Source organism: Alligator mississippiensis, chromosome 2 (assembly GCF_030867095.1).
Source record: "Alligator mississippiensis isolate rAllMis1 chromosome 2, rAllMis1, whole genome shotgun sequence".
Classification (NCBI taxonomy): Eukaryota; Metazoa; Chordata; order Crocodylia; family Alligatoridae; genus Alligator; species Alligator mississippiensis.
The window spans coordinates 266,388,365-266,412,097 of NC_081825.1; the positions used below are offsets into that span (position 1 = coordinate 266,388,365).

At 40.9% G+C, this 23,733-nt stretch overlaps 1 protein-coding gene across 1 annotated transcript in view; it reads right to left on the minus strand.

The window, feature by feature from the left end:
- Window positions 1–23,733, minus strand: part of SEL1L (SEL1L adaptor subunit of SYVN1 ubiquitin ligase) — a 62,395-nt gene that overhangs the window by 25,763 nt on the left and 12,899 nt on the right. Inside the window, exons 3-12 of the mRNA XM_006260869.4 lie at window positions 23,117–23,342; window positions 14,576–14,743; window positions 13,732–13,837; window positions 11,788–11,950; window positions 9,632–9,685; window positions 9,478–9,537; window positions 8,676–8,757; window positions 7,928–8,082; window positions 5,642–5,698; window positions 3,110–3,178 (exon numbers count right to left, since the gene is read on the minus strand). Of these exons, the coding sequence (XP_006260931.1) occupies window positions 3,110–3,178; window positions 5,642–5,698; window positions 7,928–8,082; window positions 8,676–8,757; window positions 9,478–9,537; window positions 9,632–9,685; window positions 11,788–11,950; window positions 13,732–13,837; window positions 14,576–14,743; window positions 23,117–23,342 (1,140 nt within the window). The remainder of the gene's footprint in view (window positions 1–3,109; window positions 3,179–5,641; window positions 5,699–7,927; window positions 8,083–8,675; window positions 8,758–9,477; window positions 9,538–9,631; window positions 9,686–11,787; window positions 11,951–13,731; window positions 13,838–14,575; window positions 14,744–23,116; window positions 23,343–23,733) is intronic.

Sequence of the window (23,733 nt, forward strand, 5' to 3'; positions counted from 1 at the left end):
CTGGTCACAAATGGCATCAAGCAGGGCTGTGTGCTCACACCTACACTCTTCAGCATGGTATTCTCTGCCATGCTGTTGGATGCCTCCCAAGATGATGACCTTGGTATGGGGATCAGGTACCATTCCAATGGAGACATCTTCAACCTGCACAGAATCTGAGTGAGCTCTAAAGTCCAGACAGCCATGCTTTGCAACTTCCTCTTCACTGACGACTGTGCATTATGCGCAGGCTCAGAGGCTGACATGCAACGGTCCATGGACCGGTTCTCATCAGCCTGTGACAACTTCGAACATACTATCAACACAAAGAAGACTGAAGTAATGTTTCAACCTGCGCCTGGCACAACACCCCAGAAACCACGTCTCAGTTAAAAGCCAACAACTGTCGATGGTCAACAAGTTTGTCTATCTAGGAAGCACACTCTCCTGTACTGTCCACATCGATGACAAAGTCAACACAAGGCTAGCAAAACCCTGCGTGGCCTTCGGCAGACTCCATAAGTTGGTGTGGGACCTCAGAGGCATCGAAACGTCAATGAAACTGAAGGTTTACAAAGCTATCATTCTCCCAACCCTCCTTTATGCCTGTGAAACCTGGACTGTCTACCAGCGTCATGCTAAAAAACTAATCCACTTCCACCTGTGCTGCCTGTGAAAGATACTAAAGATCAAATGGCAGGACAACATTCTGGACACCGAGGTGCTCAGAAGATCATCTCTCCCCAGTAACCACACCCTACTGAAACTGGCGCAGCTAAGATGAGCCAGCCACCTTTCAAGAATGCTCGACACTCACCTGCCGAAGAAAATCTATGGCGAACTGTCAAATGGAGTACGCTTTCGTGGCACACCAAAGAAATGGTACAGGGACACACCCTAAAGATGTCCCTAAAGAGTTTTGGCATTGATCCGGAGTTGTGGGAGCAAATAGCTCATGATCATCTATCCTGGAGGTCACTGGTTCAGAGTGAAGCACTGGCCTTCAAGCAGCGGCACACTGCAGAGGCAGTGAGGAAGCACGTGGCCAGGAAAACAAGGATGTCTTGTGTCTAATCCTCACCGCTCTCCTGCCCCTGCTGCAGCAGATTGTTCAGGGCAAAGATTGGGCTTATAAATCCTGCGTACCCAAACAACTTAGCCTCCACCCCCCTCCTCTCTCTTCTTTCTCCTTTTTCCCCCCTCTTTCTCCCTCCCTTTTTCTTTCCCACTTCCTTTCCCCCTCCCCTTGCCCTGCCCCAGATGCAGTCATCTTCACTTGCGAAGGACAAACAACTAGTTGTCTCAAAACTCCCCCTTAAAAACCCAAAAAACCCACCACCACAAAAACACACACATACTTAAGAAAAGAAATTGCTAATCTCAAATTAAAGAATGCACACTGCACATCCTAAAGTTCAGCTACCACAGTGCTCTAGTAACAGCAATGGATACTATATACACACACATAGCTAACATGCCAGAGCAGTGTTAAAGTCACCAGAACAGGCCAGAAATCTTGTACAACTAAGGCTGTAAAATGGGGGTAAAAAGTGGGAGGGGGAAGAAATAACTCCACAATTGGAATATTAAAAATTCTGCACCTTCCACTAGAACACCTAATGGTATCCATTGGCTGTCACAAAGGGTGTCTATACATGTGCCCTGGGGTCGGGAGAGGTATGTGGGGGGAGGGGGTGCAGTTTAATTAGAGGCTCTCTGGAGCCACTCTAATTAAAATGTCCACAACATCTTGTGTATTCAGTGTCCCATGCTTCAAAACGGCAGCAATGCTTTAACTAAAGCTCGTATGATGAAGTTTAAAGCATCTCCACCATCATTTTGAAATGTGAGGATGCTGAATATATGTGACGGTGAGGCTATTGGATTGTTCCAATTGGGACACTCCAGCAGACTCAACTAATTATAATGCATCCAAACAGGCGTCAAGCATGTGTACAGGCACCCAAAGATACCAGACAAACTGAACCACGCAGCTTGATCCAGCATAGTAATTCTTAAGTTGGATGCTCACAGAAACAATCGTACACTGGAGGAGCACATTTAAAAAAAAGTGCTGCTCCACAGCAAAAAGCCTACTTATAGTGAAATGGAGACCTAAAAGGTTAGCATTATTTCAGATAATGGAACTAACACTCAGCTTTATTAGTAATGTTACAACAGATCTATGATGACAGAGTAAACTATTCACTGGAGAGCTTCTTCAGGAAAAAACCCTGCTAAAAACAAAACAAAACAAAACAAACAAACAGCTTGTTCTTTGAGTGGAAAAATACCACACAACCTTTGCACAAAACTTGACTCTTTGCAACCTGAACAGATCCCAAGTGTTTCAAACTGGAGAACGCAGAGGCAGATCCAAAAAAACACCCTGCTCAGCAGCTGCCAAACCCTGAATTTGCCTAACTGGCTAGGCAGGCTAGGCATCTTTTTTTTTTTTTAATCTAAAAAAATAATTTTTTAGCAGCCAGCAGGTACTTCTGCACGTTAAGAATGGCTTCAGCCTGAACAGGTAGACACCTATCTCTTGCCTAAGCCTCATGGGGGGTTCAGAAACCAGGTCAGAGTAGTCCCTAAATTATTTGAAGGGCTAACTGGGTTGATAACAATAGACAACTTGCAAAATGTAATCACAGCCCCTTTCTTTTTAAAATTAAAATGGTAGTGGATAAGCCCACTTCATTATATAACAGTTTCATGACTACAGCACTTTTCCAGAAGTGGGGTCTTCTATGCCCCTCTCAGCCTATGGGGTTCCAGCCCACATGTTCAAAGATGTGCCCTAACCAGTGGTGCAAGGGGGTTTTCCACCCCTTTTGTTGAAGCTATGCCACTCTGTGGCATGGAATGCAAGATTCATGGAGCCAGAAGGAGAAAGCACAAGAAGGATCCTGTGTCGTTTAGTGGTCTGGACATTCATTGGGGAAGGTTTCTATTCTCAGATTACTTCTTAATATAAAGTAAGCAAGCAGTCCTTTTATACCAAGCACCTAAATAAGGATTGGAGCAGTTAGATACTCAATTATCACAGTTTTCAGGAGCTTGCAATTAACCTATCATCTCTTACAGAGACAGCAAGATTTGCGTTCTTTGGAAAATGCTCATGTTTTACCTTTCCTAGGAAGGCCATAGCGTGAGAATTACCAGCATTAGCTGCTTGATTGAAGTATTCAAATGCTCTCTGTAATAAAATACCCATAAGTATGTCAGTCAATAAAAGCATACATACACACCACAAATTTCAAAATACCAGTCACCTAATAAACAGCACTGGATGACAATACGCCAGGAAGGAAAAGGAATTAAAATGAATAGAAGAGGTGATATATTTTATTAGACCAACTAGATATTTGCAAACAAATTATTTTATTTATTTGCAAGTTTTCGGGCATAAATGATTTCTTCTGCCTCTAGACCAATACGGCTACAACCTGGATACCAGGAAGGAAATGCATTTTTTCTTCTTCTAGCTCTAGTGTAACTTTAAGAGATTCTACATGAGGTTCCATTGGCAAAGGTATAATACCAAATATTACTTGTGATGTACAGAAAGGATTCCAGGATAAGGATGAACATTTCTATTCATGCCATAAATTAGTGAGAAATAGTGTGGTGTCAGGGCTGGAGAGCGGAGCAGTTCCCCGGAGCCGGCAGAGCTGGCGAAGCACTGCTCACTGGCTACTAATGGAAAAATATTGAGCTCTGCAGCAAGCTGTTCAGGAGACAGAAGCCCTTAATCTAAAAGTTCTACACCAGGTACTAGAATTGTTTTTTATATTAAAAAAAAATAAATCTGTATTTAAATTCAGAACTGAAGTGAGTCCAAGTAGAATATTAAAAACAACACTTGGTATTTTTTCCTCTTATAAACAAAACAAAAATAGTTCTCTTATCATTTGCACTGCAGAGCACTGTACTTAAATCAGCATTTATGTTGGACAGTGATTAAAAATAAATCAGACCGCTAAATGGAGCGGATAAAAGAATGGCTGTTGTTTATATTTTGTTTTGACAAAAAATACTTCTCTTCAAAATCATTATCTGTTCCTCACATCTCAGATACTCTTTGGCACTTTACCCCATTATATGGGGAGGAGGAGAGAGGGAAGACACTGTGCCATAGCAAGGTGGGGGCAAGCAGGATGACTGCCCTGGGTGGTGAAGCGAAGGGGCGCTAACAGGCGCTGTCCAGCCAGTGTGGGGCATGGGATGGAGCCATGAGCAGCTCATTTGGGGCGCACGGGGAGGGCGGCTCCCACTGCTGCATGCACGGACAAGCATGAGGGAACTGCTCCACCAGCTCCGAAGCAGCGCGCTCACAGACCGAAGCAGTGCGCTCACGGACCGCTACTCCTTAGAGGGAACATTGATGTTTTTGTCTTCTAGCTCTGAGTAACATAGGGAGTTTCTTCAGATCCATTCAGCAATTAAATCTACATAGTAAGGAGCCCCCCCCAAACTGGGTATAAGTCGGTAACCCCCTTGAGCCTGGCATGTCACAAAAATCATAAGAAACAATGTTACATTCATTTACAGGCCCCAAACCTAACACTCCTAGATGAGTGTCTAGGCAGTTTTTTCAACATTCAACTTCATATGAATAGGAAAGGCTCATTTAAGTAAAGATAACTTTTGTAAGAGTTCAGTTTAGTCAGCTTCATAGCTGCTGGCTCTAACAAGCTTCCTAGTTCTAAGCTCTTGATTAGTAGCTGAGCAATGAGTGGAAACTTTTTATCTATTTGGCAGTCACAAAGATCTCCATTTTCCATTATATAATTTTTAAAAATCTGTTTTATTCTCCCTTGCAGCATAAAGCAATAGAGTACACTAAGCCCTTGGCAGTTTCATTTCACACATTTTTCTGTTTTTTTCATCATGAAAACCTGTATTTGTTGTATGGTAACACTTGTGTCAACATGAACCAAATTTTGGTGTTATTACATGCATCTAAAGCATTATGAATACCCTGCTATCATGCATGCGAAGGTCAGTCACTGCCTGAGATATGCAATATTGCCTGCTGTACTGAGATTTAGTCTGGCTCTCTGCATTTTAACTTCCTTACTTTTTTCACTATTGTTGTAAACCAGTGGTGCTAAAGCTTTTGGTTCTGCAGGCCAGATGATTGGTATAGGGCCAGATCAAACTCTGCATGTGAGGATTGGGCCCTGGGGACTTGCTACAGTCCAATTCTGGCTCCCCACACCAGGATTAGAACCTAGAGCCTGGCACTGCTTCACATGCCAGGACTGGGTCCTAGGGCCCAGTGTTACCTGCCTGGCTCTGCCTGCTGGGGTCAGGCACCTGATTCAGTGCACAGGGCCTGAGCTTCCCCATAAGTCCAGAAATCTGGCAGCAGGAGAGGGGTGCTACTGCCCCTGCCAACAGGTTTCCAGAACCATGGGAAGACCCATGGGCCCGGTGACACAATGCCATTAGTCAAATCTGGCCTGTAGGCTAGGGGTTGAGAACCCCTGTTGTAAAAGAAAAATCATGTCTAATTAGATTGTGCTGATCAGAACGGCATATACAGCTAGCTAGGATATCATTCAACTGTGATAAGCAGCAAGCAATTTAGATTACTCTTTTAATGTTTTTTCTCCCTCCAACTTATCATTACTCATAAAGGATGCAAAATAGGTACCTGGTGATTTTGCTCTACTCCTCTTCCTCCATGTAAGTGTAACTGCCCAAGGCCAACCTGAATATAAAAACAAAGACTTAAATTACACATTTACATGATACGCTTAATCCATGTAGAAACAAATCAATTACAGCACAAATAAATTAATCACACCAAGATACAGCATACCAAGCTGTTTATACAGTTAAAGAGAAAACAAAGGAAAATGTTAAGAACATTTCCTCCCTTAGTCAAAACATAATCTGAGACAAAAAGATGAGTAAAACAAATAAGATATCTACTACAGGTGTAATGCCCAATATCTAAATTCTTTTGTCTATCCCCTTTTTTTAATCCTAGCCAAACAACTATTTACTTGTTGTGAGCCTATGTGCTTCAAAACATGACCTGGAAGAGCCATTGTATTTTCAATGTATTCTTTGCCAAGACTGTCAAAGCAACCAATTAATGAAATCTGTGATACAAACACCTACTCTATTGGCAACTTGGCAGAAGACATCAAGCTTCACATGTGATGGTCATTAAATTTAAATAATTTTCTAGAAGAGACTACATAAACTAAGAATTAAACAGGTTTCTCATAAATATACAATAAAAGTTAACTGCAGAATGACAGGCAACAAAAGAATTACTGCTAAGAATCTCACTTTAATGACCATCATGTATTTGGGCTTCTTGAGAAGTTTTGATCCCCTCCTATTTACCGTATTTACTCAATTCTAAGAGGAAGTTCCCCTCATTTATCATAGGGGGAAAAGCCCCATCCTCTTAGAATTGAGTACTTGGAGGGGGGTAGGGTGGGAGATGGCTGCTACAGCTTGGGCTCCAGGTAGGGGTACACCGATAAAGATTTTCTTGGCCAATACCGATAACCGATTATTCACCAGGCATATCGGCCGATACCGTTCCAATAACCAATTTACAGAATGCAGTTGGGCAGTGTGGAGAGCAGGGCCCTGCAGGTAAGTTTGTGGAGGGGAACGGACATAGCAGGGGGGGCAGGCAGATCAAGGCCCCCATGGTGAGGGAGAGAGTGGGACAAGGGCTGGGGGTGCTGCCCAGACAGGGCAGCAAGTAGGACCCTGGGGCCAGGGCGGGGAGCGGGACAGAGCTGCAGGTGGCTCATCCAAGGGATCAGTGTCCGACACTTAAAAATGGCAGTGGGAACGCTTGAACATAAAGCTTGTCAAATGAGTTTTAGTTCAAGCACCACCACCACCATTTTCAAGTGTGGGGATGCTTCCAACCGGAGCAGAGCAGGGTGAGGGTAGAGGCAAGCTGCCCGCTGTGGGCTCAGGGCTCTCCATCTTGGCGCCTTTGTCCCGGGAGCCACACACAATTCCTCTGCCTGTCCAGCAGCAGGAGGCACAACTCATCACTGCCCCGTAGAAGCAGTGCACAGCCCACAGAGCTGCTACAGGAGCTGACCTGGAGCTGTTCTCAGTGTCTTGGACTAGAATGAGGACAGAGCCCAAAGCAATGGGAGGTTAAGGGGAGCAGAGGCGGGGGTGGGGTGGGGTGGGGGGGTGGAGGTGAAGGGTAACAGGCACAAGCAGGAGGTAAGCTACTTGACTTCCCCACATCACCTACACCCCCACAGCGGTGGGGAGGATAAATTAAAGATGACCCCCCCAGTAACTAGATTCTATACATGGAAAAATTATAACAAAATTGATTCATTTTCCATGTATAGAACCTAATTATAGTAAGGGGTCATCTTCAATTCAGGGTTGGCTTTTATTCAAGTAAATACAGTATATAGTGAAAGTCCCCTGGTTTCTATTTAACTGCATCACTGCTTTCATACATGATTGCTTTCCTGCTGGACCACAGACCTCTCTATTGGGTCACGTACATTGTGATAATGAGCCTTCTGATCAAAGATCTCTTTATAATGGCTAATGCTGCTCCTAAAAGAAGCAGGGAGTGCTGAGAAATTCTCTCTCTCAGAAAGTAAAGAGAATAACCATCAGAAAACTGTTTGAAAGAAGAATTTTGTTTCCCACAAAAATAATTAGAAAAAGAAAGCACTCAGAACATTTGTCAAACTGAAATTCACCTTAAAAATTCAACAGCATTATTTAAGTCAGACCTGTACTGGAAAAATTTAAAATTATTTTCCCATCTAAAACAGTTTTGGTGAACACTGCCAACCATACAAGTAATAATTTTGGCTTGGGAGCAAAAAAAACCCAAAAACTGAGCCTAATATTTTCATAACCCTGCAAATTGTGCATATGCTTCAATAGTTTCTGGGAGCTTTTCATCTTACCAGACTGGCCATACCTGTGCTTGTACATCTCCTTTCTCTGCTAGAAACTGGTAATATTGAATCAAATCTTCCTCCAGCATCCCACTGGCCATTCCTGGATTTTCTACTTCGTCTGCTAGACGAATTCTCTGTACCACCGTGCCTCCAGTCAGAGATATATCACTAGCAACTGGAGAGATGAGAAGAGGAAGAAAAAAAAAAAAAATATTAGCACACTAAGAAATACAAGCCAAGTAATTTACAGACACATTTTAACTACGAACTACATTTCTGGTATACCAATGAAGTAATATGATTTAGTATAGCCAATCAGCACCTCCATCAATCTTACTTTTCTCAAAGAGTAAGTTTGAAGTACATGAGCATCTTTCAGAATTAAGAGTACTATTAGAATTGGAGGCTGTTATAAAATTAGTCTTCAGAATCCATATAAGCCAAGATAACAATATCATTCTAAATCTTAAAAAACCTGGTATCTTTCCATTAAAATTTAGCAGACGTTTTATGCAATTATAGATCTAGATCTTAGATAGGCATTTGGCATCTGTCGGTCTTACAAAACACAACTGCACCAAGGCATTAGCCCAACGTGCAGAGGAAAGAAACCTCAGGAGGAACCTGCACCACATTCAGTATTGTTTGATACAAACATCATAGGTGATAAGTGCGGAAGGGAGTGCCATTCAAGAATTGGGTTTACAACTATACTCGCAGATGTTTAACTGATACCTGTATCTTAGTTAACAAGAAAAAAAAAGATACCATGATTAGCTACAAGTCGATAGTGAGTGAGAGCAGATTCACAGCTCTGAAGGACTCCTATCCCAGCCCAGTATCGGTAACCCTGGAAAGATGATATGAAAAACAAAGAACCATTAGTTGTTATGCACACACTTACAAGCACATTGGCAATTAAATAGCCAGGCATGTTCAAGTCACTTAAAATGTTTCAGAGCAGAAAGACAGTGTTTAAGTTTAGACAAGGTCATAAACAAAACTGAAACCATAGCATTTTGAAGATGTCTACCAGTTGCTTTTAAATAAAAATGAAGGCTAGATCAGCTGACGTTTGAATTTTGATCCTTCCTGGGACAGGGAAGGAACCAACTAATACATTTTGTTCAAAGGCTAGAAACGCATCCTATTCTATTTGCTGTCTCTACTTAAATCAAAATCCTGTTTTCATCCAACAGCTTTCCTGTTCTTTGGTTCCCACTATTGTATACAACCATTAAACTTATGAACCTGATTATGTAGGATGAAGCCAAAAGATACTCCACTTAAGTACAGAGAAATGCACAAGAACAAAAACAGTGATAGCCAAGTGTTTTCAAGCCTTAAGTGTTAACTTTTACCTTCTATGGAAAGGTTCTATAAAAAAAAAAAAAATGAAGTGGCTGTGTAATAAGCAATACTGAATGCATACACTCCATTATTCAGATGCAGTGCATTTAAAGGACAGTAAAGGCATTAATTATGTTGATATCCAATATATTAGATTAAAAACAAAAAGTGCACTTCTCTTTTGCCAGCTTCACTTCTGTAACTATGAAATTTTACTTACTAAAATCATGTGTGCTATCAGATTTCCTCCGAGAGCTCCAAAAGTGTAGTAAACAAGGGCCTGAAATAAGAACATAAGATATTTGGCCACATGCATCTGAGAGTAAATAAAAGTATAAATTAAAAAAAAAAAAAAAAAAAAAAATCACAGTTACCTTAGCTTGACTGGAATTGACACCTAGACCAGATGCATAAAGAAATCCAAGAGCCTGAAATTAAAACTACAAGTCAGTACTTATTTTGGAAGTTTCAAGATTATTAGGAATGATTACAAAAGGTAAAAATATAGAAATAGATACTTTTAGTTATCATGATGCTGAAGACTTTTCTATCTAATTATTAATATCAAACTGGAAAGCGGGGACATGAGTGAAGTTTGATCTAGTGGTTCCTAGATCAGTTTCTGGTTGTTAGAACACTAGATCAAAAGCATTCTGAAGATTCTCAGAAGATAACAAACATTTTTATTCTGAGTTATGAATTAACAAAGCTGGACACTAGCTGGGTTTTTTCTTGCCACAATCAATAAGAAGGAACTAAGCGCAATCTACTGCTGTCACACCTTTTATGTTTGTATAACAGATACAAGGAAAGGTATACCCAGGATACATATACAGCACCCACAGATGAAGCTAGTCAAGAGAAACCTTGTGTTTTGCATCCATGAGATGCATGCCTGCTTATAGTGGATTCTACATAAATACCCATTTAGAGAAGAATTCAGGAGACCCAATAACTGAAATCTGCTGAAAAGTCACTTGACTTCTGTTCCTCAGCTACCCAAGTCTGTAAAATAAAGAGATGTTTTTCAAAGACTATTAAAGAGCTTGTTGGAACAGCACCACAACATTTTGGAAATGCTGAACTTACTTCCTACTGGTTCCAAACAAAACATTGATGGCTCTTCAAGCATATCTGTCAGGATTTGGGGCAGGGAGCATAATATGAGGGCACATTCCTTGGGGCTAAAGGAGAAGTTTCATTGTTTGCTCTGCTTATTTTTTAAACAGCTAGTTTGTTGTTGAGTAATAGGCAGACAAGGTTCTTTGGGTGAATCTGATATCTTTTATTAGACCAACTTAAATAGTTGGAAAAAAAAATTTAGCAAGCTTTCAGGTTTAAAAACCCTTCATCAGGCTGAGGAAGTCTCTGCAGTTGGTGCTGGGTAATCACACTTTGCACTGATAAATATAAAGTTGGAGTTCCAAGGGCTGTTTGTCTGAACTATTTTTATTCTTAATATTTACATAAGTATTGATCTGGCTCAGCCACCTGTGACAGCCGGGTGGCCCAAGTCACAAGGTACAAAAGATATAGTTTCATATACAAAGATGTTACACTGTTTGTGCCTTCAGATTAGGACAGACACGTTAATAAATGTGAAAAACATCCACTTTATGAGGTTTATAGGTGCATATTTTATTTATAGACGTAAATAACTTCCACTGATTTCCATTACACTAAGCAGTGTTTGTACAGTATACTGTTTTTGGTAAACTCCTTAAAAGACTTAACCAGAAAACACTTGCTCTGGCTTTCTTTTAGTTACAACTGGAGTGTATGAGAAGGAGAGAAAGTAGCAGAAGTGGGAGGAAGGCAAATGAAATTAATGGAGAACAGGGAAAAGTATCCAGCAAAAATCTGAAGTGCCAAAATGAGGTCTTCCTCTAGAATTGGGAATGTGTGCCTTAAATAAGTGTATCTTCAAATACAAAATGCTGCTATTCTGAAACCTTTCCCCTTCAAACTGAAATGTCAAAACATTTTTATTTATATCATGATGTGTGTGACTAAACGAGCAATTCTGTTCTGCCCAACAGCTGTCAAGATTCTCAATGTAATCTATATAACCTTGAAAAAGGCATAAATATCAGCTATTAGTTATATTTATGTAAATCCCTCAGCCAAACAGAGTGCCAATGACCTCAGAAATTCAAAACAATCCAGCTGACATTTTTCAGTTGTAGCAGGGTATAAGTCATAAAATTACAGGCACACTGCTAAGTGAAGTGACAGGGGTAAAATGAAGCAATGAAAGCAAAGCTGTAAAGCTTGGTGTTAATAGTTGGTTTAAAAAATCCTTCTAAGTGGTATTTAGTCAAAAGACCAGTTCTGGAGCTCAGATATCTGTGTAGAACACAGAGCTGCTGACCTGACAGTCTTATTTTTTTTCAAAGAACAAGTACTGCCCATGAAAGAGTAGGGTAAATGTTGCAGCTGATGCTTCTTGCCCTACTCTGACAGTGAAGAAGAGGAGCCTTCGCAGCTTGTTCAGATCCCTATCCTCTGCAAAAGCTGAAGGCATACATACCATTTGTCCTTTAGGAGACCCCTCCTCTGTCAGCTTCTCAAATAGTTCTTTAGCTGAATGGATGTTTTGCTTCAGGTAATCCCCAAACAGTAATGCATAAGACACTTTCTCCATAGCCTTGGTATGGTTCATGTCAGCTGCTTTCAGAAGATATTGATATGCTCTTAAAAAAAGGAGGGGGAGAGAGAAAGAGAGAGGGAGAGAGAGAAAATACAGGTTTAGTCACTTTTGAACAAACAAAATAGGCTATTTTTCAAAGCTAAGGTACAGATAAAATCTTTCATTCCTCCACTTTGTCTTACATATATCTAATTAGCATACCATTTGCTTTGCAAATACTTTATGTCATTCAAAAACTCAGGATTAAACTGCTACCAGTTAGAAATATATACAAATTTTTTCAGTACCCTATGCACATTATTCATTACATTTTGTAAGAGTTCCCACAGTCAGACAGTATAGCTCTTCTGTGATGGTAATGCAAGATCTACTTGGTACAAGTTTTTGTGACAGAACTGTTGCCCAGTATCACCAGTGCTCATCCATTTAAATGAAAGAGAAATCAGGCAGCAACCAGAGAACCTCTGTTCAATTTAAATTAAAAACAAATGCCAAGAAATACTGGGGTAAAAGAATGAGCTATTATTTAATGCTGTTGTAACAAAGTGGTCGTGTTAATCCTGAAAAAATCTGTTTGAAAAGGCCTTTCTGCAAAGTTCAAGATGAAGTTTATAACTCATCAAATATCAAGAGTAGCTTCGCCAAGACCCTAAAAGGTACCAATACATAATCATCATTAAAGCTGTTAAACAACACTTCAGTATTTGTAAGATACTGAACTCTCATGAACAGTCTTGCTTGTTCTTTTTTTCTCATTTGTTTTCCTCTACAACTCTTTCCTGTTCTTTGGACTTCTTCCTTTTCTTCCCTTTAAAAGTCTTCAAGCTTGCAGAAGTTTCTCTTTCTCTTGTAGCTTTCTGGGTATTTCAAATCTAAGGTGTCTAAAAAGTAACTTGTTGTAATAGTGGCAATTACAATGAAGACTAATCAGTAGTTTGCATTTATATATACTAGTATCATGATGACCAGGGAACATGAGACAATTGGCACAGAGGTAGGGTAGGTCAGTCTGATCTTTTACTCTTAGCCTCTAGAAAGGCAAGCAAGAACCTGAGTGTAAAGAAAAAAAAATGGTTTGAGGATGGATTTATATCTGCCAAACAGGCAGTAAGCATCTTGGGTTTCAGTGAATCTCAAATCAAGTTTTGAGAGTTCAAGTCAGGGAAACTGTTACGTGCTGCAAGGGACTTTGGGAGCTTGAGAAGCAAGGACATTGTGGTGAAAGAACTGCATTTGTTAGCATTAACCCAGTGCTTTGATACAGCGAGTATTACTACATCTCTGCATAAATATTATGAAGAAGAATCTTTTGTGGACCCTCCAGAGCAGTGTCCTCAACCAGGGCGCTGTGGTGCTTTGAGAACCTTTAAAGAGTGCCACACCATGTTAGCACAGTTAGATGTGCAAATATGATTCACAAGATAAATCCAGAGGATTTCAAATAGGAATCCATAGTGGTAAAAACATTCTGCCCTGTTGTGGGTTTTCTGAGTTCTCTGCAACAGAGTAATTGTTCTATTACTTTTTGTAGTCACAAAATGAGAGAAACCTAAGAGCTGGCATTTTCTGAGGGATGCCTCGAGTCTAGAAAGGTTGAGAACCACTGCTGTAAAAAGAACAGTCATGAGTTGCTACTCCTACCAGTGTTCTGCATTTACTATTTATCTTTAATGTTATAACTAATTTGTATTAAATTAAATCTGGTATGACTTCTAACATGATGAAAGTCTGTAACCCCTCATTAAGCTGGCTTCTAGCAACACCAAGCTAGGTCACATATTTCTCTTATGAAAAAGCTAAATTAATCTTGAGGAACAGACTTACTCTTTCTTCTGTGCCTTTTTACTGCTCTCATTAAGAATTTTCATCCCAGTCTGGTAAACATCTTCTGCTTCCTGCATTTGTCTTCTCTTATTAGACTGCTCCTCCGCTGGAAAGAAATACACCAATCAGTGGTGAGATGAAGATATTTTATTACATTCCCATTTCTGCAGTCCCCAAGAGGTGACACTTTACTTGACCACAAGATGTTGCTACGTGCAGGGCAAGATAAAGCAAAGACGGTGATAGTAAAATGGGAAAAAAGAGTGTAAATCAGCATTTGCATTTTTATAATTGACTGTAGTGCATTTCTTCCAACACCACCCACCCCCATTCATTTTACTACCTTGATGTACTTGTCACCATTCAACAGAAAAGGTAAGAAAGGAAGGGAAGGACACTCAGACAGACACGTTCTGGCTTCTCTCGTTTGCAGAGGACACTGTGGTTACATTTCTATACCAAGCCACTGGCATTAGTGGGAAGCGTACCATGAGACCCTTCTGTGATTCTGAAGCTATATCCCCTTTAAGACTGCTTCCAGTCACCATAGATTGAGAAATGGAAGTTATGTGGTGGCTCTCATAGCAAGGTTTCCCATAAAGAAGTGGGGGAGCAGGTGTTCATGCCAGGGGGGTCAGCTCTCCTGTCCCTATTATTTTTACTGTGGGAACCTTCTGTTTATGCTGATACTTGTTTGTCTGTACGCTGCCTGGCAGTGGCATCCTGGTTTTATGACTTGGGCTCTCAGACACTAAACTAATATAAATAAATATGATGAAACCACTAACTTTAGTTGATATTCTTTAGATGAATGGGAAAAACAAAAATGCATCTGGCTACTTACTTTCACAGAAGCCCCATTTTTGATCTCTCTTGTAGTCATAGGTTGTTGCACACCAAAGCCTGCCATCTTCTCTTCCATCTGCAGTACATTCTGCATACTCCTTCTCTAGGAACAGGAAGGGGAAGTGGCAGGGCTCACCATCGGCAGTGCCTCCAATGGCTGTCAAAACTGTAAAGATAGCCAGGGATGAGAACTCGCACAGACTTGTGCAACCTGCCACTCACTACATGTCACAAACATTTTTCACACTTGTGAGTTTTTCTAAGAAATCTATTCACTCATTTCATTACTGTCAAAAAAGGCTTGAAAAAAGAACCCTTTTAATGCAAGCGGCAGCTTAATATCATCATTGCCAGCAATTTAGAAGTTAAAACTAAAGACAATAACAATTCTGACTACATTCTGTTTCAAGAGCAAGGTCCCCTTCTTTCACCTTGTATCTAAGACAGGGTTGTCCAATTTCTAAGCCCAGCAGAAGCTGTGGGCTGCACCAGGAGCACTGCACAGACACATCCTCCTGCCCAGCCAACACAGCTGTGATCCCCACCACATCCTCCCCAACCAGACCTACTTACCCTCAGCTCCTTGCCTACTGTATTGCCCCACCCCTTTGGACAAAGGCAGGAAGCAGCAGGCAGAAGGGGGGGAGGGGGGGAAGCCTTGCAGTTGGAACTGAGAGGGTGGGGAAAGAGAGCCAGGTGATAATCTGGGAGGCATACATTAACCCCTTGTGAGCTGCATGCAGCCAACAGCTGGACAGCCCTGTTCTAAGATGCTGAATTGTGAAAATGTAATACAATCCCGACCAAAACTTCCTATCAAAACAAATACACCCCATGTTACTCTCCCTCTGAAGAACTGCTAAGAGAACAAACATCATAAAACAGTTCTCAGTCACCTTTCAGTTATGTTATTACGAAACATGCTCAAATACTAGTGCAGTATACAGTGTCAGAACCTTTAGAGAACAGACAGTTTTGTTAGGTGTCCTAGATAATACAGCTAGAATTTGTAAGTCAAAGTTGGTTTCCCCCTGTTTACTGCTTGTTCATATTAAGCATTTCAGATTGATTAGATTCATATATGATCTGGACAGTCTACCTGTATACATAGTACTAAAGTGCTGGAGTTGCTGGCATCATAGGGAAATTACTGCATCTAAATGGCACCTCATTTTTATGGGATTAAAACAAAATTATTAATTTTCATAAAAAGCTTTTTACTTTAGTAGTGTTGCCAACTATCACAGCTGTATTTCAAGTCTCATTGTGTGTTTTTCTTAAAGTTCCAGCTTCTGGATTCATGAACCTCAACCTATTTAAAAGTAAAAAAGTTTCTTGCCCTCGTGTTTAGTGAGAAAGCTTGAAAGCGCGATCCCAAAAGATTAAAAACCCGGAGCACTTTTAAACATCTCCAATTTTATGAGCTACACATTATTTTTTTAATACTATTGGCAAACAAACCCCGCGTTTTTAGGGTAAGGAAGACAACTGGTTAGTAGATAAGGTTGTATTTCTAAAATTACTGCAGGCAATAGATTTGGATAATCTAATAAATCTCCCTCATTGGGAAAACCACTGAGTATGAACAAGCTGGTTGATTGCCAAAAAACACACTGACCGGTGGCAGAATGGCTTTCAGAAGTGAACACACACACACACACACACACACACACACACACACACACACACACACACACACACACACATTGGCCAGCTTGCTTCATCAGCTATGGTACAGGTTGTCTAAGGCTTAACAGTTATGCACAGCACAATCATGCACAACTTAAGCCACAGGCAATACACAAAATTGAACTGATTAGCTGCATGGTTATCTAACCAAGTATCAAACTAAAAAATGATAGGATACTCTGACAAGCAAAGCCCAGTAACCCCAGACATGACCTGTCTTGAGAAGATGAGATTTTGTCTAAGTTGCAACAATTGTTTTGGAAGGGCCAAACTTTTTTTTCCCCATATTCAGGTAAAGGTTAAGTGAATTTTTGGTCTGGCCCATCTTTAAACATATACACTAAAAATATATATATGACCACACACAAACTGCAGATGCTTCCTCAGCCTGATGAAGGGTATTTAAATCCGAAAGCTTGCTAAGAAGAATTTTTCCAATTACAGTAAAATCTCCGGTAACCGGCACCTTACAAGCTGGCATGCTCTGTTAACCAGCATGCCGGCTTGTAAAGTGAAACCGGAAGTGCCCACCGTGGCACTTCCGGTTTCTCTGAGCCTCCATGGCCCAGGGTCATAACAGGCTGTGCGGGGCTGTGCAGGGCCCGCCTCCCTGTCCCACCGGGCCCGCAGGAGGCACAGCGACGCCCCGGACACAGCAGGAGAAGCAGCGGCCCGAACAAGCAAGGACACCTGTTCGGGCTGCTCAATTAACCGGCATATTGTGTTATCCGGGATCCCCCATTCCCGGGGGATGCTGGATAACAGAGGTTTTACTGTATTTGAGTTGGTCTAATAAAAGATATCACACTTACCCAAAGAACCTTGTCTGCCTTTGTATTCTGTATATTCTTAAGAACAATTATTCCCAAGGGCAGTTTTACATATTGTGATGTTGAAGTCAGAAGGGTCTTTTGTTGATATGGCATAGTAGTAAGAAATGGAAAGAAACTTAGGTTAGGGTGGAGGCGTAAAACTGAAACTAACCCGTCTCTCAAAAGTCGCATAAATAGACAAAAAAGTTTTCATATAAAAACTTTTATGTCACCAAGTGTTTCCTAGAGGTGCACCGATACATCAGTCTGATATCGGATTGGCACCAATATAAAGAACATTTTCTGTATTGGAAATTGGCCTGATGCAGCCAATAATTTGTCTGATAAATACCTGTGAATGCATGCAGCCACAGCGCAACACGTAGGCAGTAAGAAGCAGAGTCGGCAGCGTGGAGAGCTGCCTGCAGCTGCTAAGTCTGGTGTGGTGGAAGGGGAGGGGAAAGGGACATGGGGGAGCAGATCAAAGTTCCACCCCCCGTGGTGCGGGAGGGTGTGAGGCTGAGGCAGGGGCTCCCCTGATGGGCATGGGATGGAGGCGCAGCTCGTCGGGGGAATGGGGGGGGGGAAGGGCTCCCAGCCCCATTCCCTCTCTCACCGCAGGGGCCTTGATCTGTTCCCCACCCCCACACCTCTTCCCTGCACTTCCACTGAACCAGATGGATGCAGCTCTTCACGCTGAAGAGCTGTGTATCGGAAATCAGATTGGTATCAGTTGATACGCCTCCTTAAAAATCGGCTATCAGTATCGGCCCCAAAAATCTCTATCAGTGCACCCCTAGCGTTTCCCCCTCCACTAATCCTCAGTTCACCTTTAAGCCTACCAGCTTTCCAAAGGCCAAAACCAAAAAGTTTAACAACTATACGATTTGCCATGTGAGAGCAGACTACTGGGCTCATCAAGCCTGACACCTGACCTCTACCAGTGGGCAACACTGGGCACATCAAAGGAGTATGAACAAAACGTACCTGGCCAATCGTGAAAACCGAAATATGGTAGGATTCATTTATAATTACCGCTGTCTCATCTTACATTATCTACCGTATTAATGGTTAACATTTGTCCTCCCATATTCCCTTCCCATGGACTTGTCCCCCTTCTTACTTTTACTTGCATCCAGCTTGTTTCTTACAGTAAAGCTAGTCTCACTAATACATAAAACAATGCAACATATTACAAACCTGACACTGTAGTAGCATGGATGCAGGAGAAATACTGAACTATGTACTTTGTATGATCAGCAAATACTTGAAGGGGTCATTTATAAATTCAGAAATGTTATCATACCACTTATCAGTTAATGAGCAAGCCAAAAGCAAGGATGATCCACACAGCTGCACACAATATTTAACATGGCGTTCAACTGTCTTGCTCTATTTATAGTATGTAAACACCACAGTGTTTGAAACATGCAATAGACATGTCATTCCCTTAACTTGTATACTGTGGAATTCAACATTCCTTTAACTTTTTTTTAATACAAAAATATTAAATAGGGTACAACTGCCTAGACATCTGTTATGATAACTACTTGGAAAGTGTTCAAGTGAGGTGGGAATTGTCAGCCACGTACATTGGGCCCATAAAGCTTGTTTTTCAGCAAGATTTGTAGATAGAGGAGACGTAGAAACAGATCTAAAAGGGACCTGTACACTGGGTCCTCAAGTCCAGTCCCCTATGATCACAGACAAACATGGAATAAATATTTACCCAGAAGAGCCACAAGAACATCCACGGTAACCCTTCACACACACTACAGGCACAAAGCACCTCATAACACAGTCTTTGGTAAATACAAGGCACCTGGCACCTCCTAACCTACAGCATGCTACAGGAAGATAACAGGAGTCATGAGGGCACAAATGCCTTGAGTTGGGCCTAGGAAGTGGATTGTTAACCTACAGACAAATGGGAAAACAGCCCTGCAAGGCCCTGCTAGTCTGGACTGGGGGAAATGTCTTACTGACCCCAAATCAAGTGATTGATTTGACACTGTGCTTGTTAGCAAGACCTCCCAGGCAGGTATTTCAAGATTTTCCAGTGCTACTAGTACTGCAGCTTCTCTCTCACCTTTTGCTATAGCTATTTTTTGCCTTCAGAAGAGGGCCAAAAACACCACACTGGGAACCCAGTAATGTATTTAGGAAATTTTTTCTTGGCCTCTACAAGCAACCAGGAGGAGTCCTGAAGTACTGGATGAATACAACAAGATGCGAGTGTAACAAGGTTTTCAAGCAGATTAAAAAATCAAAAAGGAAGAGGAACAAATAAGGGAAGAACTTTTTCCGATTTAGGTCATCACAACTACCCAGCTATATGTTCTGTATTTACAGGGTCACATAGGGTAATGATAGATGTGGAAAAAAACAAAAAGTGCTTTACTGGAAGAGGAATCCCCCTCTCTCCCCCCCAAAGTGCTTTACTGAAAGAGGAATCGCATTAGGCTGACCTGGTTCCCCAGTGTCTACACAGCCCAAGTGCTTCAGCAGAACTTTTTAGTGCTCTTTTCAATCAGCTATTAGATAAAAGCACCAAAAAGCCCCATTGAAGTGCACGAACTATACAGACACTGGGCAAGCCAGGTCAAACTGATGTGATTCCTCTTCTGGGCATGTGCTGTGCTTGGTGCGGAGGCACGCCGAGCTGAAAGTGAAGTGCTGTTTTTCCTCCACCCGTCATGTCTGTAAGTACCCATAGTTCATAGATTCATAGATACTAGGGTCAGAGGAGACCTCAACAGATGATCAAGTCTGACCCCCTGCCTAGGCAGGAAAGAGTACTGGGGTCACGTGACCCCATCCAGATGCCTGTCCAGCTTTCTCTTAAAGACTCTCAAGGTAGGGGAGAGCACCACCTCCCTTGGAAGTCCATTTCAAATTTTGGCCACCCTTACTGTGAAGACGTTTTTCCTGATATCCAGCCTAAATTTGCTCTCTGTCAGTTTGTGACCATTGTTCTTTGTTACCCCAAGAGGCACCCTGGTGAACAGAGAATCTCCGATCCCTTGCTGCATCCCCCTAATGAATTTGTAGGCGGCCACAAGATCACCTCTCAGTCTTCTCTTGTGGAGGATGAAGAGGTCCAGGTCCCTCAGACTCTCCTCACAGGGCTTATCCTGTAAGCCCCTGACCATACAAGTGGCCCTCCTCTGGACCCTCTCAAGTCTTATCAACATCCTTCTTGAAGTACACTGCCTTGAAGTATGGCGCTCCAAGATCCCTTTCCATTCTTTGCAATCTAAGCTAATGCAAGCTGGCAATAATCAAATTCACCTCAAGAATTGGGATATTGCAAGCTCATCACCCCAATGCAAAACCACTCCAATGCTTGACTTCTTCCCAGTACCTTGTCCCCTGTCCCTCCTTCCCTGCCCCCAACCACTTACTCTAGCTTCAGCCTCCAAACCCATCCTCTCCACCAGTGTAGCCAAAGTTTTCTTCTGTCAAACTACTTATCACATACAATGTTGCACCATGTTGAAGTATCCTTTCAATTCCTTTTATGGGATGCCAACACTACAAGCCTCTTCCATAAGCTCTACTTCAAGAATTCCTGTGTATCCCAGCATACTGTCATAAACTGCTTCAAGATAGTACTTGGTAAATTCTAGCTTTCTGAAAAAAGCTACATTTCTCTATTCTAATCTAGTCTAAAAGTTGATCTTGTTCTTTAACCTCAAGAGCTTCCTTCTCTGATATTCACTTCACAATGTATTTTATAAAGGAGTAAATCATATACCCCCTTAACTTTCATTTTGCTAAGTTAAACAAGCCTAGATTTTTACATCATCCTATTTTATGATAGGAGATTATAAGGATATGGAAAACCTATCAGACCTTCTCTGTGCCTGTTCCAATTTCAATTAACCCTTTTAGAACCCAGGTGACTGGAACTGTTCAAAATATTCTAAACGAAGTCTCACCACTGCCTTGTACAATGGTGCTTCTATTTCCCTCTACTAAAATCCCGTGCCATTAGCTGACATCCATACTTCCCTCTTCCTCTAGCCTTCAAATAGATTAATTCTCCATATATTATTTCACTTAATATAGAAGATTAAGAACTTTGCTGAAGGAGGGACAGGGACAGCTTCAAGTAGAGCATAAAAAGGAAATCTGCAACTGATTTTGAAAATTGACAAGATTCTTCTGCAACACTGTAGAGCAGTTTCCAGAATCAATTCTATTTCCAACCTCAGAAGCTAAAGAAAAAAGATGAGTTTTCCAAGATCAGGACTGCCGCTAGTTGTCATTAATTCACTCAAGGGAAAGAATACTGCCTATGGAAAAGGTTCCTTTACTTTCCATCCCCGCTGTGCTCAAAAGCTTGCAAACAATGCCACCCACTAACAGATTCAGTTTCTATCACAGGGATTTTTCCCCCTCTTTTCAAACAGAAATTAAACCCTTTGGATAAAAAGGCAAAACTTATCTTTTACCTTGCTACTTTTTACTTCAGAATAAAAATGGGTTTCAAGAATAGCACAAGATGTTTAAACCTGCTTCCTTATGCAACAGTGAGAAAGGATCAAGAAATGAGCCAAGGTTTTGGACAGTTCTATTTAAAAATATGATTCAATCAATGCTAAGGTAAAGCCTTTTCATGACATTGTGATGAGAAGATACAAAATGCATCTTAAATTACATTTTCCCTTCAATACACAAACTACTGATTGAACAAGAATACTGAATGTGAACAGTAAACATTGGGAGTTATTTTAGCTAATTGTTTTACTTGTCTTTTTTAATTAATATTTTAAATCTCTATTCAATGCTACACCTTCCTACTGCAATATTTAGAAGTTTAAAAAAATGTAGAACATTTTATATTAATAAGAGCCTATTGCAAGTAATATAAGAAGTCACTTTTCTTAAGTCACTTTTCTTAAGTGTATAATATTGGTAAAGGGCAGCAGATATTATAAAGGGATGCTTTCAAAAGACTGCTTCCTTTTGCCATTCAAAGCAGGAGTTGCAAAAAGACACATGAAGGGAAATGCCAAGGTCTTATATTAGACAATTGGTTTTCAGTAAGGTTACAGGTTAAAAAAAATTATGATGGTCACGTTAAAAAAAGCTGTTTTCTTATGAGCCTCAGATTAAAAATGCAACAATTTTCAACAGGTGAACTATAGGAGTAAGTGGAAAAAAATAAGTCAAGTATGATAAAGAAGACAAACTTAAAATTCTTATAAAAAAAAATGTCTATTCAACTTCTCTGAATGACTTCAGTACAAACCAACATGATTGTAAGAAGTATATTATTAGAATACTTATCCAAGTTTATACGAAAGATCAGAACTCTCCTAAGACTCCTAACAGTTTGCTCATATGCAAAGTTGCCTCTGTATCAAGGTTTGTCTTGTCCCCCAGTAAGTGAAGCCGCATGCATTCACCTAGCACAGTGGTGATCAAGGTTTGGCCTTGTGCACCAGGATTGGGTCCTGCCCCTATGCACTAGAATTAGGCCAACCCAATATGGCACGCAGAGCCACAGCCTGTGGGGCTCTGCATGGACCAGTGAGGGGGGTTTGAGCACCCCAGTCTAGCAGAACAAAGAGCTGATAGATATAGTCTCCCTCTGGCCAAAAGGAGGCTCTTTATCTGAGGTGCATGTAGAGCAAAAAAAGCTTTAGACTGTACTCTATTAAAAATTTAAGAGGATATTCATATCAGAACATGGAAATATGAATTCTTCTGTTTACTCACAAATCATTTGTTTTCCTATGCAATGCAATAAAAAAACAAACAAACTATGGAACATGCTTTAAAAAGCACATGAAACAGCTTGAAAGTCTACATCAGTAGCACATATTTGGAATTTTTTTTATTTGGCAATAGGGAAAAATTAAGTTGGCAATGACTACTCCATTCTGAAACTGGACATTCAGATGTAATTTTGACTATTGGATACGTGCAAAGACTGACTGGATGCAGATCCAATCACCCTCTAAACTTATGCAGATCCACTTTGCTTCCAGCCCCTAGTACAGAAGCCCGCTGAATTCAAGCATTGTTACCTGGTTTCTGCACTTCTATGTCTTCCAGGTCCTTGTTTAATAGGTTTGACATTTCTAAAGATTTTAACTCTTCCAAGGTGCTTTCTTTCTCCTCCTCTTGATTCTTAATGCTCTCTTCATCTTCAGTATGAAAGTCAGATTCTTCTGACTCAAGGAAAATCTGCCCAGCTACCACTGGGGTTCCAGTGGAGTGGTCCTTCACTTGTTCTTCTGAAGATAAGGAAGTCTAAAGAAGGATAGATAGCAGAATTTGAGAGAGAGAGAAAGAAGACAACTAACCTTATCACCAAATACCACTATTTACTATTCATTTTCTGCCTTTTTGGGTTCTCAAAAGAGTTAACAAATTAGTAGTATATTACTCGTAACAGTGGAGGTTTAAAGATATATTAAAATCACAAACTCATTAGACCCTACCCTACCACTTACTATTAATTTCTTAATAATCCCCTCAAACTATCCTCACTCCACCCCACACTCCTACCACCACTGTATCCATGCACTAGTAATATTACTCAGGTATTCTTCTTTTATGCACATATGTATATGTAAGTTCACCCAGAAAAATATAACTCTCATTTGTACTGTTTCAGAGCGAAATGTTTAAAAGCTAAAGC